Source organism: Oryx dammah, unplaced genomic scaffold, assembly GCF_014754425.2.
Source record: "Oryx dammah isolate SB20612 unplaced genomic scaffold, SCBI_Odam_1.1 HiC_scaffold_12, whole genome shotgun sequence".
Lineage (NCBI taxonomy): Eukaryota > Metazoa > Chordata > Mammalia > Artiodactyla > Bovidae > Oryx > Oryx dammah.
In genome coordinates this window covers 40247132-40262676 of record NW_024070196.1, presented here as the reverse complement: position 1 = coordinate 40262676, position 15545 = coordinate 40247132, and the positions used below count along the sequence as shown (strand labels likewise).

Below are 15545 nucleotides of genomic sequence, written 5' to 3'. Positions count from 1 at the left end.
TTTCACTTTTGAGCCATGCAAATGTTTTAAAACAGAAATAGCAAAAGAATACTAGAGTTGTAACTCTCCTTCAGTTAATTAAATACTTTAACACATTTTAACATTTCTGCATAGTTTAAAAGTCAAGGTCATTGAGGTATTTATTACAAAGATGCTGGACATGAATAGTTAATAAATTAGGAGAGAGAGGTTCAAGGGAAAAAAAGATCATTAGGTTTACATGTGTTTTTATCTCTTAAAATATAGTCTGGAGGTCTTTCCATGTCAGAACATAGAGGGTAGCCTTGTTCCTTTTTTATGGCTGTGTTGTATTCCATCACATGACCATGCAGATCAGCTCACCTGAGTGTGGCTGTGCCTATGTTATAGGGCCTGGAGCAGCATTGGTAAGGGCAGGAGTGGACACACCTGTGCCCTTGGTTCCTGGCCCCAGAGTCTCCTCCCTGGGGGTCACACAGTCTGCACTCGTGTCAGTGGTGCTTTTCTCCTCCAGGCTGTTCAAGCATGTTAAGCTTTTGGGGTTTTGTCAATAGGATAGGTGAGACATATATTTCAATGTAGTTTTCATTTGTATTTTTCTTACCATGCAATTCCAGCACTAAGCAGGAATAAAAAGAAGGATGGGGTCATTGACTGAAACAAGGAAACTGGGAGAAAGAGCTGATTTGGGAGGGAAGCTTATGAGTTTAGCTTTTTTTTTTTTTTTTCTTGGTGTTCCAACAGAATTTTATTTACAAATACAGATAGTGAGAAGACTTCCCTAGTGGTCTAGTGGTTAAGAATCCACCTTTCTTTTCTTTTCTTTTTTACTTTAAAATAAGGTTGAGGAGAGACATCAAAGAGAATGTCAGTGCTGGAGAAATGGCAGGATCCCTGCAAAGGCAGTTTGGAAGTAATACCATTAGGTCTTCATTTTAGCTCTGTTTTCCCTTAAAATGCAGGCATCTTAATGTGAACCAGGGTTATGATAAATGTCTCTAAAATTTATTTTCTTTACAGTGCTTTCATATTTTTGTTCATCAAAAGTGAAATACCAAATAACACATATTCCGTGGACACCACACCACTGATATCAGAGCATGTGAGTACAGAATGAGAACTGCCCTGACTGAAACATGAAATTAGGATAAAAGGAAACTGCATGGATTTGAACTCAGATGAGAGGATGGTGGGGTATGTTGTTAAATCAAGGCTATCTGAAATATCTTAGCATATTTATCATGGGTAGGTTTATGTAGCAGTCAATCCATATTTCCACAGTAAAATTTCTCAACGAACACAGAGGTCTAGTTGTTTTTATTAATGGTAGATCCCTAGTAGGAGATGTTCATACAAACCCATATTTTGTAATAACTTAAGGATGTCTTGGTACAGGAATTCTAAATACTAAAGAGGAGTATGAAAAGTACTTAGAAAGGAGGAGGGAGGAGGTTTTAATAACTCCAGGGAGGGCAGCAGGTAACCGATCAGAGGAAGTTAATGAAAAGGTAAATCAGGTCATGTGAATGTAGGGATTAGACTTGGTTTTCTTCTCATTTTTCTGCCATATGTCTTCCACTCAAAGGAGAAGACAGGAACTATGTAAGAAGTCTGTGTTTTGACCTTAAAGAAGCTAAATGAGTCTGCACATAGCAAACCTAGATTAAGCAGGGACAGTCTTTCTGAGACAGCCCACACAGCACCAGTCCCAGTGGCTCCACCTTACAGAAGCGATTTCAGGGCAAACCCCCACGGCAGTGAGCACAGACTCCTGTCCTCCTGTTACCTATCTTGTCCACCTGCCGGGGTCCAGTGCTAGCAAGCTGGCCTCAATTCCCCAGCCCACCCCCACATTCAGGCAATGGCCCCCTGGAAGGCACAGCCTCTACTCCTTACTTCAAAATTAATCTTTCTTCCCCCTCTTATATTTCCCATATCAAAACTCTTCTCAACTAAGGTGACAGAAACCTTAGTTAAATTGACACTAAGTATGTTAGTCACTCAGTCGTGTCTGACTCTTTGGGACCACATGGACTGTAGCCCCCACCAGGCTCTTCTGTCCATGGGATTCTCCAGGCAAGGATACTGGAGTGGGTTGCCATTTCCTTCTCCAGGGGATCTTCCCGACCGAGGGATCGAACCTGGGTCTTCTGCATTACAGGCAGATTCTTTACCATCTGAGTCACCAGGGGAGTTAAGTTAAATAATCAGTAGCTTAGGTGTAAGAGGAAAGAGATGTATTCATCCACAGGCATCTCTAATCAGGGAGCTCTTTAGACAGGATGGAGAAGAGAGATGGGGAGAAGGTGTCTGGTGTCCTTGTGTACTTTAGTGTTCCAGATACCTCCTAACCAGCCTCCCTTCAAACAATGGAGGAGGGGAGGAAATAAATGCAACTTGGGGGAAGCTACAGAGGAGTCTAATTGCCTTAGAGTTTTCCATCAAGCTGGCAGTAGGTAAGCCAACTAAGATTAAAGATGCATAAAGTGTTGATTACGATGCAGCCATACATCCAGAGGTCCTCATGGGGGAAGAAAGCATCGTTGTCAGAAGAAAGCTTGACCTAGCACATAACAAAGAATTCAGTTCTAATTTCTCATCTCTTAATATTAGGAGTATAGCATCAAGGAAACCTCAGCTAAAAGACAAAGATGATTGCTTTGATAGAAATATTATGAACTTGGGCAAAATTTTCCCTAAGTTAGAATATGAGCTAATCCTGAAACAAGGCTGGAAATGTTTAAGCAACCAATTTAGTTTTTAAAAATCTGGATAAAAATGTGCCTGTTGATCTTAAGTACTCCGTAGTAGAAGAGTCTTAAGTTCTAATTTCTTGACAGATTATTCAGTTCAGTTCAGTTCAGTCGCTCAGTCGTGTCTGACTGTTTGTGACCCCATGAATCGCAGCACGCCAGGCCTCCCTGTCCATCACCATCTCCCGGAGTTTACCCAAACTCTTGTCCATCGAGTCGGTAATGCCTTCCAGCCATCTCGTCCTCTGACAGATTATCAAAGTTTGCAAATAAAATGTAAGCACTAATAACCTCGTTAGTTTTGATAGGTGTATCAAAGTAGCCATTTATATTAAACTGTGAAAAACATTTTAAAAGAGACCAGACCATTCTGAGTAAAAGAGAAACAGAATCGGAAACATGTGATCTAGTGATGCCCACAGAATCAGAATACAGGGTGACATGGTTTTATTTTATTTTAAAGTGTATTTGAGACAGAAGAGAAAAACACTGAAAATCTTGTCACCAGTGTGGCTATTAATTGAATGCTGTTTTTCTTTTTCTGTTTTTGCCAATGTTTTCACTAGGTGATTAACAAAACTCAAGATCCTGATCCAGATCCTGACTGTTCCTGGGTGGATAAACTTTCCACAGCACAAAGCCGCTTAGTGTAAGAAGAGGTTCTGTTATTCTGTCTCATATATGGTTACAGCAAGGATAAGCAGAGTGGAGTTGTATCCATTTGAGCTTAAGATAAAAATGGTAACACAAGCTTTGACTTCTTAACTTCATGGTAGAGACACTTTCTGGTCCCTTGCGGAATTTTACAGCACAGAGGGCCTTGGTCTCAGTGCTTCAAGGAATTCCCAAGCCCCTGCAGTGTTTCTAGTCAATAAGTTACTCACAGAAGCAATCTCATTTTGCAGGACTTTCATGCCTAAAGTAAAAGGAAAGATTTAAAAAAAAAGCAAAGGAAAGGAAAAGTACAGGCCACAGAGCGTGACAACCAATATGCTCCCAGCAATCACTGTCAAATTAGGCAATCCACATCTAGCCAAGATGACCACTGTGCCCTAGGAATACCTCCCCTAATGTATCAGAGGGTTTTATAATCCTGAGGTATTTATCGTCAAATATGGTAGAATATTTTGTGTCCATGTAGGTCCTCGTCCCCACCCCTGCGCTGTCTCTGTAAAGAGTGAAAGACTTAGGCTCAACAATAGCTCCTATATTTAGGGGTTTGGGGGGCTAGCAAAGAAATATGAGAATGATATGTTTTATGTATGAACCTTTATATGTTTATATAAGAAATATGAATATGTAATAGTATGTAGCTTGCATTTTTCAATTGAGGGCTATTTTAGACTTTATGTGGTGATACTTTAAGAACAGAAAGCATGTCCTCTGTTAGTATATACACTGTCTTCACAGTGGAAAGAAGCAGTGCTGGGCACATAATAGATGCTCAAAAAATATTTGAATCAATTAAATGAATGAAAGAATGAACTAACCGATAGGCTTTGGAAGCAAGAAATATGTTATTTTTGCTTTGAAATAAAATCGATCTCTCCAACAAAACGTTTTTCACAAAGCATCACCTTCATTAAGGGAATAGTTGTTAAGCACTCTTTCAGTTGTCTCATTGGACAGCTTAGCCCATTAGTCTGGTCTGTGTTTGGGACCCTCCTCCAGGATTCGTGGTCTTTACCACGATGTAGAGGTTTCCATCATGAACAGAGCTCACTGGTCTTTTGAGTACCTACAGTCTCATATTCCTCGAAGCACCACTAACATAAACTTTAAGAATTTATTTTTAAGCTTAGAAAGGAATGGTTTTTGCCTAAAACTCTTTCCTGTTTCATTCCATTCTCCTTTATGTTAAGCTAAAGGGACTGTTCTAAAATATTATCTCCCACCAAAGTCAATGAAGACTGTTGCTTCATGCAGATATAGCCCAAGTATGAAGGCCCAACATGACTCTACTACTTAAGGCAAAACATTTTCTTTTTACAAAAGTAATGTTTTATCTAAAATATTCAAATTATTTTATTAAGGAATTTCCTGGCAGTCCATTGGTTAAGACTTGGCGCTTTCGCTGCTGTAGACCCAGGTTCAATCCCTGGTCTGGGGAACTAAGATTCTACAAGTCACCCGGGATGGTCCAGCTTTTTGGGACCCCATGGACTGTAACCCTCCAGGCTCCTCTGTCCATGGGATTTCCCTGGCAAGAATACTGGGGTGGGTTGCCATTTCCTAGTACAGGGGATCTTCCTGACTCAGGGATCAAATAGGGGATCTTCCTGACTCAGGGATCGAACCCGAGTCTCCTGCACTGCGGGCAGATTCTTTACTTCCAAGTCACCAGTGAAGTCCTAATTTAGTTAGAGAGCCATGTTTTTTCATGTCACTTATAGACTATGATGGCAATATTCTCAGCTATGTAATGACAATTTATAATAATAATCCTTTACAGTGTCTGTAAGTCATGTCCTTCCACCATTAGATAATGAAGGGCTGAAGCTGTGTCCCAGCAAGGTACCTGGATGCTGCAGGGCATTCCTGGGACTTTTGCTCATCACCCCATTTGAGATAGAAGGGTAATTGCTACATGATGCCTTGTGATTTACATTTTGAAGCATGCTTTAAATATGATTCCATTTATGTTTGGCAGAAATATTGCTTTGGGCCAAGATGAATAGAAATGTATTTGTTTTTTAAGGGGCTGCAGTCTCGCAGTGATATCTGGAATTCTCTATGGATCTACATTTGTGCCCATCATTTACATCAAGGACCACAGCAAAAGAAATGATAGTATATATGCAGGGGCAAGCCAGAATGGTGAGAGGAAAAGTCATTTTACTTCATAAGTAAACTCAATACCTGTGTTTCTACTTAAGACTATAAAAAGAAATGGACTGTGGTAGATATTGGTACATAGATTGGTTGATGGAAATACAATGAAAAATCAAGTTAAGAAGGAAAAAAAGGAAATTTTATCTGAGCCAAACTGAGCATTATCACCCGGGAGACCCACTCTCTGAAGCTCTGAGAACAATACCACCTGTTAAAAGTTGAAGGCACTTTTGAGACAAAGGATGTACATCAAAATGACATACTGACATTTCACCTAAAGTTCACCAAGGACACATAGTCTAGGGAAGCATAGTACAAAGTGAACAGCGAGTCACCATGACCCCCTGCAGCGCTGGGAAAGAATGTTATTCTTTTAAGAAGTTATTAATACATCACTAGCATGAGAAGAAAGAAAGAAATTGATCTTTATGGTCAAGCAAGCGCCCTCATCTTTGAGAAGCTCTGATTAAAGTCAAAGGCAGGTGCACACTTTGTGTTAGAGAGGGAGAAAGCCCAGACAGACACAGAATTTTATGCTTAAGCTTTCTCATCCCGTCTTAAAGTATAAATTTCCTTTCATCAGATTTGATCTTACTTTGTCATTGTAAGTGGTGAATTAGAAGGGCCCTGGAAACTAAAAGAAATAAAGGACTATTTCAATATTTTCATATGATCTTCAACATATGAATGGAATCTATTTTAGTCAAGATTCATTTCAGCTACTGGGATATATGGTTTCTGGCTTTGCTGCAAGATTTGGAGGTTATTTTCCAGTTTGATGATCTTTGGGAAAATGTGTGTTCTTCTCCTCTTTAAAAAAGTAACTGAAGTGAGGCATACAGTGCTTTCAAATCAAGTAAAGGTCAAAATATAACCTGCTTAGAATATTATTTTTCAAGCACAAAGTAGTACATTGAAAGACCCAATGTAATGCTTGCAAATTGTCTCAGGTTCTAGTGATAGAATTCATCTCTCAGATGTCACCTCCACACTGCATGCAACAGCCTTCTACAGGCTCAGAAGGAGATGAGAGGGTCTAGTTCAGGATCCTCTGATTATATTGAAATGTGGCTCACATCTATGATGATAAAAGAAGAGATCATGGTTAGGTCAGTTCTACCTCAGTGGCATGGAAAATAAATGTCATCTGTGTTCAGATAAGGGAGAAGTTTGGAGGGCAAGTCATGAGGGAAAGATGGATGGAAAAATTGGGATCTGAACTCTAATTGAATGGATTAACTTTGAATAGATAACCATGGTTTGTTTTTTCCCTTATATGTTCAGCCCCACAAACAGTTCCCAAAGTACTTTTATTACCTTTTGTGTTTTTTAAGATTTTATGCAAATATTTTTTATATTTTTATTCTTTTTGTTTTAAAGGATAAAAGCTAATAAACTTAGAATCACTTAGGAAAAATTAAGAGGGAAGGGAAAATGAATGACAAAGTATAATGTAACCATGAACGAGTCTTAAAAACTGCACCACACTTGTACACTTGCTAGTAATGAGTCATAAATTTGGCTCTAAGATTCTTGAAGCGACAAAGGAAATCAGATCAGTCCCAGAATTCAGCAAACACAAGATAAAAACAACTGATTGTTCAGAAGCACAGTTGTTCTTGGTCCTGGAGCATAATGAACAATGTCCTTAACAATCTCTTCACATAAATAGTACAATCGGGTCTAAGGGATCTTTTTATGGCAACTCAAATGTAGTCTGATAGAAACACACTTTATTTTGATTCATTCAAAACTAATTCGAGGGGGCATAGTTTTTATTTCATTTATTTAATGATCACATAAGTAGTATATGCTGTGTCTTGGGCACTCTTCTAATTACAATAATAACTTGATTGGCTCATAGCAGCTTTACTGTTTGGGTACCATTATTATCCTGGTTTTACAATAAGATGAGTCAGAGAGATATAAGTTAATCTACTCAAGTCTCCAAGTTAGCAAATAGTGGATTCAGGAGTCTCACCAGGTCGTCTGTGTTTCTGATCGCTAGATTAAGCTGCCTTTTGTGATGGTCTTGGGACAGACGTGTTGTGATATGACTCAGAAGTAGGATGTAAGACTTGAGAAGAATAGGCAAGCCCTTTGACTTTCAAGCTCTCCTCTCTAAGCATGGCTGCTCATCCTCTAGATTTAGTTGAGAGAAACACTGGGCCCAAAGTGACCTTCCCGGCCAAGAACCTGCTACACCCATCTCTATGGAAAAGGACCATCTGCTTTAGTCATTGGAGTTGGGTTTCTCAGAATTCGGGCCACCGTCTGTGTATTAACTTCCCCATGTAATTAGTTTTATAATAAATAATTAATTCCTCTGGAATAACTTCCTGAATATCCTTCTGTATAGCTGCAACCTGGACACTGGTTTCCAGATTGATCAATACAACCTATAAAATCAGCTCTGCCAAAATTTTTTACATTCTACCCCCTAAATACTGTCTACTTGGAGATTTGCTAGTTTCTATAGCCATCAGTAATATTAAGTCTGAATACCTGTTCTTAAAAAATGAGATATTCATGTTATATTCACATAATGTTTATCATTTCTTGTTTAGCTTTCCAAGACAATATAAAAGCCAGCCTTTTAGATTTGATTGTAGTAACTGACTTCTTAATATTTTGAATATGTTAATTAAAATTCTATATAAATAGCATGCAGAAAAACAGTATGATAAAATATAATGAATGCTTCCTTTACAGTTAAGGTTAATTTTGGTGAGCTTGTTTTATTCTTGGAACTCTAAATATATTTGAAATGACTAAAATGATACGCTTGAGATTTTTATAATCTGTACTTCCAGATTTAGACTATGTTTTTGCACACTTCAGCGGCATCTTCCTCACAAGTACAGTCTACTTTCTGGCCTACTGTGTAGCCATGAAAAATAATCCTAAACTACATCCTGAAGCAGTCTTGCCAGGTAAGAATCTTTACTAGAGAAAATCTTCCTACACTTTGAAAGTATCATTCCCTATTAATTTAGCTTGAATACTCATCTTCAGGAAATGAAGCCATTCTCTGTGTGTGTCTGTGTGTGTCTGTGTGTGTGTGTGTGTTCCTTCCCTCAATTGCTCTGGTTCAGTTCACCACCAAATATGGAGGATTTAAAAACTATGAAACTGGATTTGAAATGCCAGGTCATTAATACTAAACCTAGAGCTGGACTAGTGAGTCTGAGATTGTTTCCTCTGCTGAAGTACCTTGTGTGATGGGCATGAGGCTTTAGTATTTCTTCTTCACTAAGGATGCACATTAAAAGTCAGAGTGCTGGGGCTCTTTTATTCTTAAAGGTAGCCACAACTACAAATCGGCAGTCTCTTGGGAAAACAGGCATTTTCTCCAAAAATTTAGGAGAAATTATTTTAGAGTTAAAAAAAGGTATGTCAAATGAACATGCTATTGGATTTAATCAGTTGGGCATTGTTGGTTTTATACACACACATACACATATGATGAAGAATTATAATTTCACACTTATTTAGGTGTTTACTGTAATTCAATTTGGAATATAGATCCACAAGTAAAATTTTTTAAAGAGCAAAATAAAACATATGCCAGAGATTCACTTTGAGTGCCTGATTCATTTAAGCCAAAGTATACCACTACACCATTGTACCATTTTATAGTGCAGAATGTTTACTATAATTCAGACATTATAGTAATGGTATAATGTGTACTAGTAGATGTAAAAATGGTAGAATTCTTACTGAATGTCCTGAAAATTCTAGCTAGTATCTTTATTCAAATTCCAGATTTTTTTCCCCCTTAGCTAAGCATCATTCTGAATTTCACGTATTTTTAAATTGTCACTAGGGAAAACAAGTATCTTTTTCAAAAAAGTTAGGAGAAATTATTTCAGAGTGTAAAAAAAGTTATGTCAAATATACATGCTTTTGAATTTAATCTATTAGGCATTGATGGTAATGTATGTATATATATATATATATATATATATATAGAACATGGATCTTCTGCATTTCAGGCAGAATCTTTACCATCTAAGCCACCAGGGAAGCCCATATATGCTCATATATGTATGTATATACACACACATATATAACAAGAAATTATATATAATAAGAATTATAAGTAATATATAAATTATAAAAAGAAAGTTATATGTAATTGTATATATACCAAACCCATGTCTCTTGCATTGCAGGCAGATTCTTTACCATCTGAGCCACCAGAGAAGCCCATATAAGACCATATATATATACTCACACATATACATGAGAAATTATATATAATAAGAATTATAAATATGTAAATTATTTAAAAGTTATAATTCAATTTAAATATGTATTATATATTAAAAGATTAAAATTAATATATTTTAAGTTAATTATAAAAATACATTGTATATAATAAGAAATTATAATTTCTCACTTGAGAATTTACTATAATCCAATATAGAATGTAGGTCCACAAGTAAAAATTTTTTAAAGAACAAAACAAAGCATGTATCAGAGATTCACTTTTGAGTGCTTGATTCATTTAAGCCAAAGAGGGCCACTACTCCACTATACAGTTTTAGAAGAATGGTAGAATATTTACTGAATGTCTAGCTAAGGTATCTTGAACATTTTAAGCTGAAATTTTTATTCAGATTCCAAGTCCCTCCCCCCTTATTTAAGCATCATTCTGAATTTCACATATTTTTACATACATGGCTTAGAGTAAATGGTGTTTTCAGAAAATGTTCAGACCCAGTACCTTCCCTAGGTCCCGCTCCATTACCCAATCTTTACTGCACCTATTACTTCGGGTACTTGATTTAATGTCATTAAGGTAAAAGGTGATCCTTACACCTAGTGCAGTCACAAAAAGAGAAATGCTTTGTTTTCCAAAATAGTCATAAACATGACTCAAAAACCCATGTTGGCTGTCGGTGTTGATAGGAGTGTGTGATGTTTTCACTTTAGTAGTCCCGTTCCACCTGGAGTGTGGACTTTTCTGGAGAGGTATGTGGTTGGCGAACGTGTGCTGTCTGTGTGTTTCAGGGTTCCTGTCCGGAGTCCTCTGGGCGATCGCCACCTGCTGTTGGTTCATAGCGAACCACTCTCTCAGTGCTGTGGTCAGTTTTCCAATCATCACTGCCGTAAGTAGCTGTATTGCATTTCCAGATTTTTGTTTTCCAAATGTAAATCACACTTTTCTGAAGCTTTCTTAGTGAATCACTGAAGTCTGTCATGGAGTTTGATTTTTCAGGAGTATAGTCAGTATAACAGATTCATGTGGATAAACTGACACCTTTAATCTCATGTCCTTGATTGCTAAGGGAATGTTGCTAACTTCATTTTAACAAGTTTGTTCATCTTCGATACATCTGCAGTTTTTGTTTGGTCATTTTGCCTAATTTCTTTTGGGATACATTGTAATATGCTATTAATAGCAATGTGTGTGCTCAGTTACTCAGTAGTGTCAGACTCTGTGACCCCACGGACTGTAGCCCACCAGGCTCCTCTGTCCGTGGGATTTTCCCAGCAAGAATACTGGAGTGGGTTGCATTTCCTCCTCCAAGGGATCTTCTTGACCCAGGGCCCCACATCTCCTGTGTCTCATGCATTGGCAGGCAGATTCTTTCCCACTGAGTCACCTGGGAATCTGATTAATAACAATATGTATCTCTATGTAATAGTTTATAGATATAAAAATGCTTTTGTGTATATTGTCACACTTGAATCTCATGGCATCCTTGTGAGACAGAGAGTACTTCAGCCCCTCTTCATAGTGTTTGTCAGTGTTTTAAAGAAGGTTCTCAGAAAGTTCTGAAGTAAAGTATTGTCTCCTGATGGTGCCATTTATCATGCATTCATAATGTAATTTGCTTCATCTGATGTTTTTGAGTGCCAGACATGTAGCACATAGTCAGGTAACAGAAAAACAAAAATGTTTCTTTTGATATAGATAAGACTAGTATTGATAGGATTGTCCCCGATTTGAAGATGAGAAAATTGAGACAATAGCTAAGAGCAGCATCTGAAGGGACACAGCCACGGGACACCTCAAGGCTTCTTAGTATAGAGTTTACTGTACACAGGACTGCTTTCTGCCTTCAGTATAAAATCCAGTTTAGAATGTTTCAGGTTCCTTTTGGTGCCAGGACTGACATGCCTACACACGAATTAATTGCTCTTATTTCTACTCTTGGTATCTGAGATTGTTCAGTTGTTTACCTGCCTCCCCTGCTTCCTAAATCATAATCATAAATAAAATTTGCCTGAAACATTTTAGCCACACAACTGTGCAAGCATACAAAACTGAATTTTTAAAATACATTGTCTAGTCTAAAATACAATTACATAAAAGTTTGAAACATCCTTCAATTTTAATAGGAACCTGGGTTTCAAATAGCATATTTTTGACAGTTCTACTGTGTTCATAAAATAGTAAGCTTTAGTGTACAATTAAATTCACATAATAAAGGTTTGGGGTTTTTTTAACTTAAAGGACTCACATTTTGACATTCTTAATCTGTACTGAGGGAAAATGTTATCAAAATTGAGCAAATTATAAGGAATAGTTTAAGTCCTCATCATTGGGGTGGTAAAAACCTGAATTTTTCCCCCAAAAGTGTTTGGTTTTCATTTTTTCAAAGATATGTAGTGCTAGAATTGACCAATATAACGGGAAAAATAGTAATGGGCAATGGGATATAAAACTTATCAATGAAATACTTAAAACTAAATGAAATTAAACAAATTTAAATTTGTAGAGCAAAGTATACGATATGAGATGCACCTCGACTAGCGATGCAATTGCTGCATGGCAGTCATGTGCCATTCTATAAGGAAGAATGGCACATATTGAAATAGGTAAGTCATTCATCACATCAAACTTAAACTTGGTCATATGATGGTGATTTTGTCACTCAATCAAGCTATATTCTTGAACAAATGTGGATTCTTCAAAATGAGTTTGAGGCAACTTTCTGTAAAACACACAGATACAATTAAGTCACACAAGGCAAAGAGAAATACAAACACAAATAGAAAATCAAAGTTTGAGGGAAATGAGAGAGTAAGCAAATAGCACAGAGGCTAAACAGTCATGTGATTTAGCTTTTTTTTTTTTTTAAACATTGTTTTGCTTTGTGCTTACAGAAGCGGGTGAGACAGTGAGATAGTTAATTCTTTTTGACTGGTAACATTATTTCCTCAGAAAAGACAAATTATTTTCTAACAATTTTTTTTTTGGTTCTTTAAAAAATACTGAATTCTTAATAGAATTTATCCTGTGGGTCCTTATACAGGAGATGTGGAACAATAATAATATTCTTCACAAAAATTGTATAGCAGATAGATATGATTTTCCTACTATTCTTTCTTGTATTAAATTACAGTGAAGACTTAGGGCAAGACATGACAGCCAAATGCAGTGGAAACATATTGCTGAGGCAGATGGGTGTGGGTGGAGGGCCGGTGGGAGTGGTCTCTGTGGCATCTGGAGACTGTCAGAAGGATGACTCTTGACCACCGTGATGGAAGCAGGCATCTCACTCCCCTGGTGTGGCTTCCTCTGGTGCCTGAGGATTGTCTCCTGGGAGGGACAGGTATCTCTGGGAGGTGAGGGCCTAGGTCTTTACTGCTACTGGGCTCTTGCTTGGTTTCATTGTCATTATTCAGTTCAAAGATGGCCTTATCCACATGCAGAAAAAGTTCAGCCATAACCTCCAGGATCTTACTTTCCTCTTTATTTTCCACATAGAGCTAGATTTGCTTTAAGCTTAACTTTTTGATGGAAAATTTCGACAATACCCACCACCCAGCTTTAAGAAGTATGGATCTGGCTAATCTTGTTTCATCAGGAGTACATTTTTCACATCCCAGCAGCATACTTTTCCTCCCAAGGACCTGTATTTCTATTGTTAGAATCCATTGGTGACTAAACCGGGCGTTCCTTGAAAGCATTATCTATATAGTTCCTTGGCAAATATTCAATTAAAAAGCAAAAAGGAGAAGAAAGAAGAAAAGCCCATGTAGCAGGACAAAGGGCTCTGTTTCCAGTCTTCCTCAAGGAGCTTAACAGCCAAATCAGCTTCTCCAGAAGGGTCAGCCTCTCCAGATGGCTCCAGCTCACCTTCTTTTCAAAGGTCAATTTATAAATGTGTAATTTGTGTTAATTTACAGCAGAAAAATGCGTGATCCCAATGCCAAAACAGTTGTCTCTTTTGTTTAAGATGCCCTCCCTCCTCGCAAAGATTCGGGTGTGAAACAGCCTTACTCGGATCTCCTTTGCCTGAGCTGAGCCAGGCACATTGACTTCTGCCTGGATTACTTCTAGCAAAGCACTACATTGCTCCTTGCAATAACCTGTAGGCCACGGCCAAACTCCTATTTTAAAAAATCATCAGCCAAAAACCTGCAGAGGTCAATGGTGCCTCATGGTATAGTCTTCACCCACGTACTCTGAAAGGGAAATGAGTTTCCAGATTGAAGAGGATAAAGTGTGATTGGCATGATAACATTAATATTTTGTGCCCTGTGCTATTGTTCCCTCCCATCCTGCCCAAAGTCAGCGTGGAATTGCTAAAGGGCCCAGGTGTTTCTTGTTTGGTTTGGATTTTCGAGGCTTAAGACCATACATCAGGGTGGAAGACAGTTCCTTTGACCTATTTCTCTGGCTCTTTGGCTCTTGACTTTTCTGGAACCTGATAAACAGAATGGAATGTGTTCCCATTGCTTGGCTTACCTATCAGGAGTGCAGTACAGCTCTGCTGATCCAGTCATGTGTGACTGGGCAACAGGGGAAACAGGCTGGGATTGTTCATCTGGAAATCTTCCAGAGTTCGTGCAGGACTTGCAATACATCTTTTCCACAAAGACGGCAACTGATCTAAGTTCCAATGTTTTCCTTTCTCAGCAAAAAATAATAATAATGATAATAATAATATGCTTTAAGAGCTTAAAATTTTCAAATTGCAAACCTTTTTTCCATCTCGTTTCTTCTCTTTTGTCCTATATTATTTCATTCCTATCTTTGTCTCCTGCTCACTAACCCACTGTTTATTTTTCCATCATGATTTTTCCATCTTGCCATAATACTATCTTTAGCATTCATTAGAGTGAGATGTGAGATATAGCTGATTACTGTCCAGTAATATCAGTTGAAGTGTTAATTGCTGAGTCGTGTCCTACTCTTTTGCAAACCCATGGACTGTACCCGCCCAGGTTCCTGTGTCCATGGAATTCTAGAGCAATAACACTGGAGTGGATTGCTATTTCCTTCTCCTGTTAAGGAAAACTTTAAAGTATGTGCTATATTTCAGGTCCAAAATAACATATTAGAATTTCTTCAGCTTTGAGATTATCCCATGCTGAAGGAAGTTATGTTTATTCATACACTTTTTTCCTATTAAGCCCATTTCTAGTATCTTGAGGAACTAGTGAAAAAGATTATCTATTTGCTTATGAAAATATTTTGTTATAAATCACATTGAAGAAAAACATTCTATGGCACACAATATTCTATCATCATCAAAAAAATAAAAATGAAAACCATAAAGAGAAAAAGGAAAAAAGTCTTCGTTTTTCTCCTAATGCTGCTTAGTTTAACTTAATGTTAAGTTTGAATTAAAATTATGAATAGTTTTTCCTAACAATGTTATTATATTGATTTACAATCAAAGTTTATTTGATAAAAGTGTCCAACTTACTGTATTTGTGTAGAGTACAGTCACAGAAAAATAGCCAATTTAATTATTTTTTTTAATTTAAGGGTCCAGGATTTATAGCTACAATGTGGGGTGTCTTCGTGTTTAAGGAAATACAGGTATGTACACAAAAGGTGTAGATCCAGTCAAGAAACATATTTAATACTGTGTGTTATTTCTGAAAACTGCAACACCAAAGCCCAGAGCAGAAAACATGTGAATGAATTTGACAGGTCAGATATTCAAAGTGTTACCGTCTCTAATTAGAAAAGAAAATACTAACCATATGATAATTATTATGGATGTTTTTCTC

The 15545-nt window shown here is 37.4% G+C and overlaps 1 protein-coding gene across 2 annotated transcripts in view; it reads left to right on the top strand.

Moving 5' to 3' along the window:
* The window catches only part of TMEM144 (transmembrane protein 144), a 48989-nt gene that overhangs the window by 24285 nt on the left and 9159 nt on the right, over positions 1 to 15545 (top strand). For both annotated transcript variants that reach the window (XM_040251656.1, XM_040251657.1), the window contains exons 6-11: positions 1000 to 1081; positions 3299 to 3381; positions 5431 to 5549; positions 8378 to 8497; positions 10581 to 10678; positions 15298 to 15351. In XM_040251656.1, coding sequence (XP_040107590.1) covers positions 1000 to 1081; positions 3299 to 3381; positions 5431 to 5549; positions 8378 to 8497; positions 10581 to 10678; positions 15298 to 15351 — 556 coding nt within the window. The remainder of the gene's footprint in view (positions 1 to 999; positions 1082 to 3298; positions 3382 to 5430; positions 5550 to 8377; positions 8498 to 10580; positions 10679 to 15297; positions 15352 to 15545) is intronic.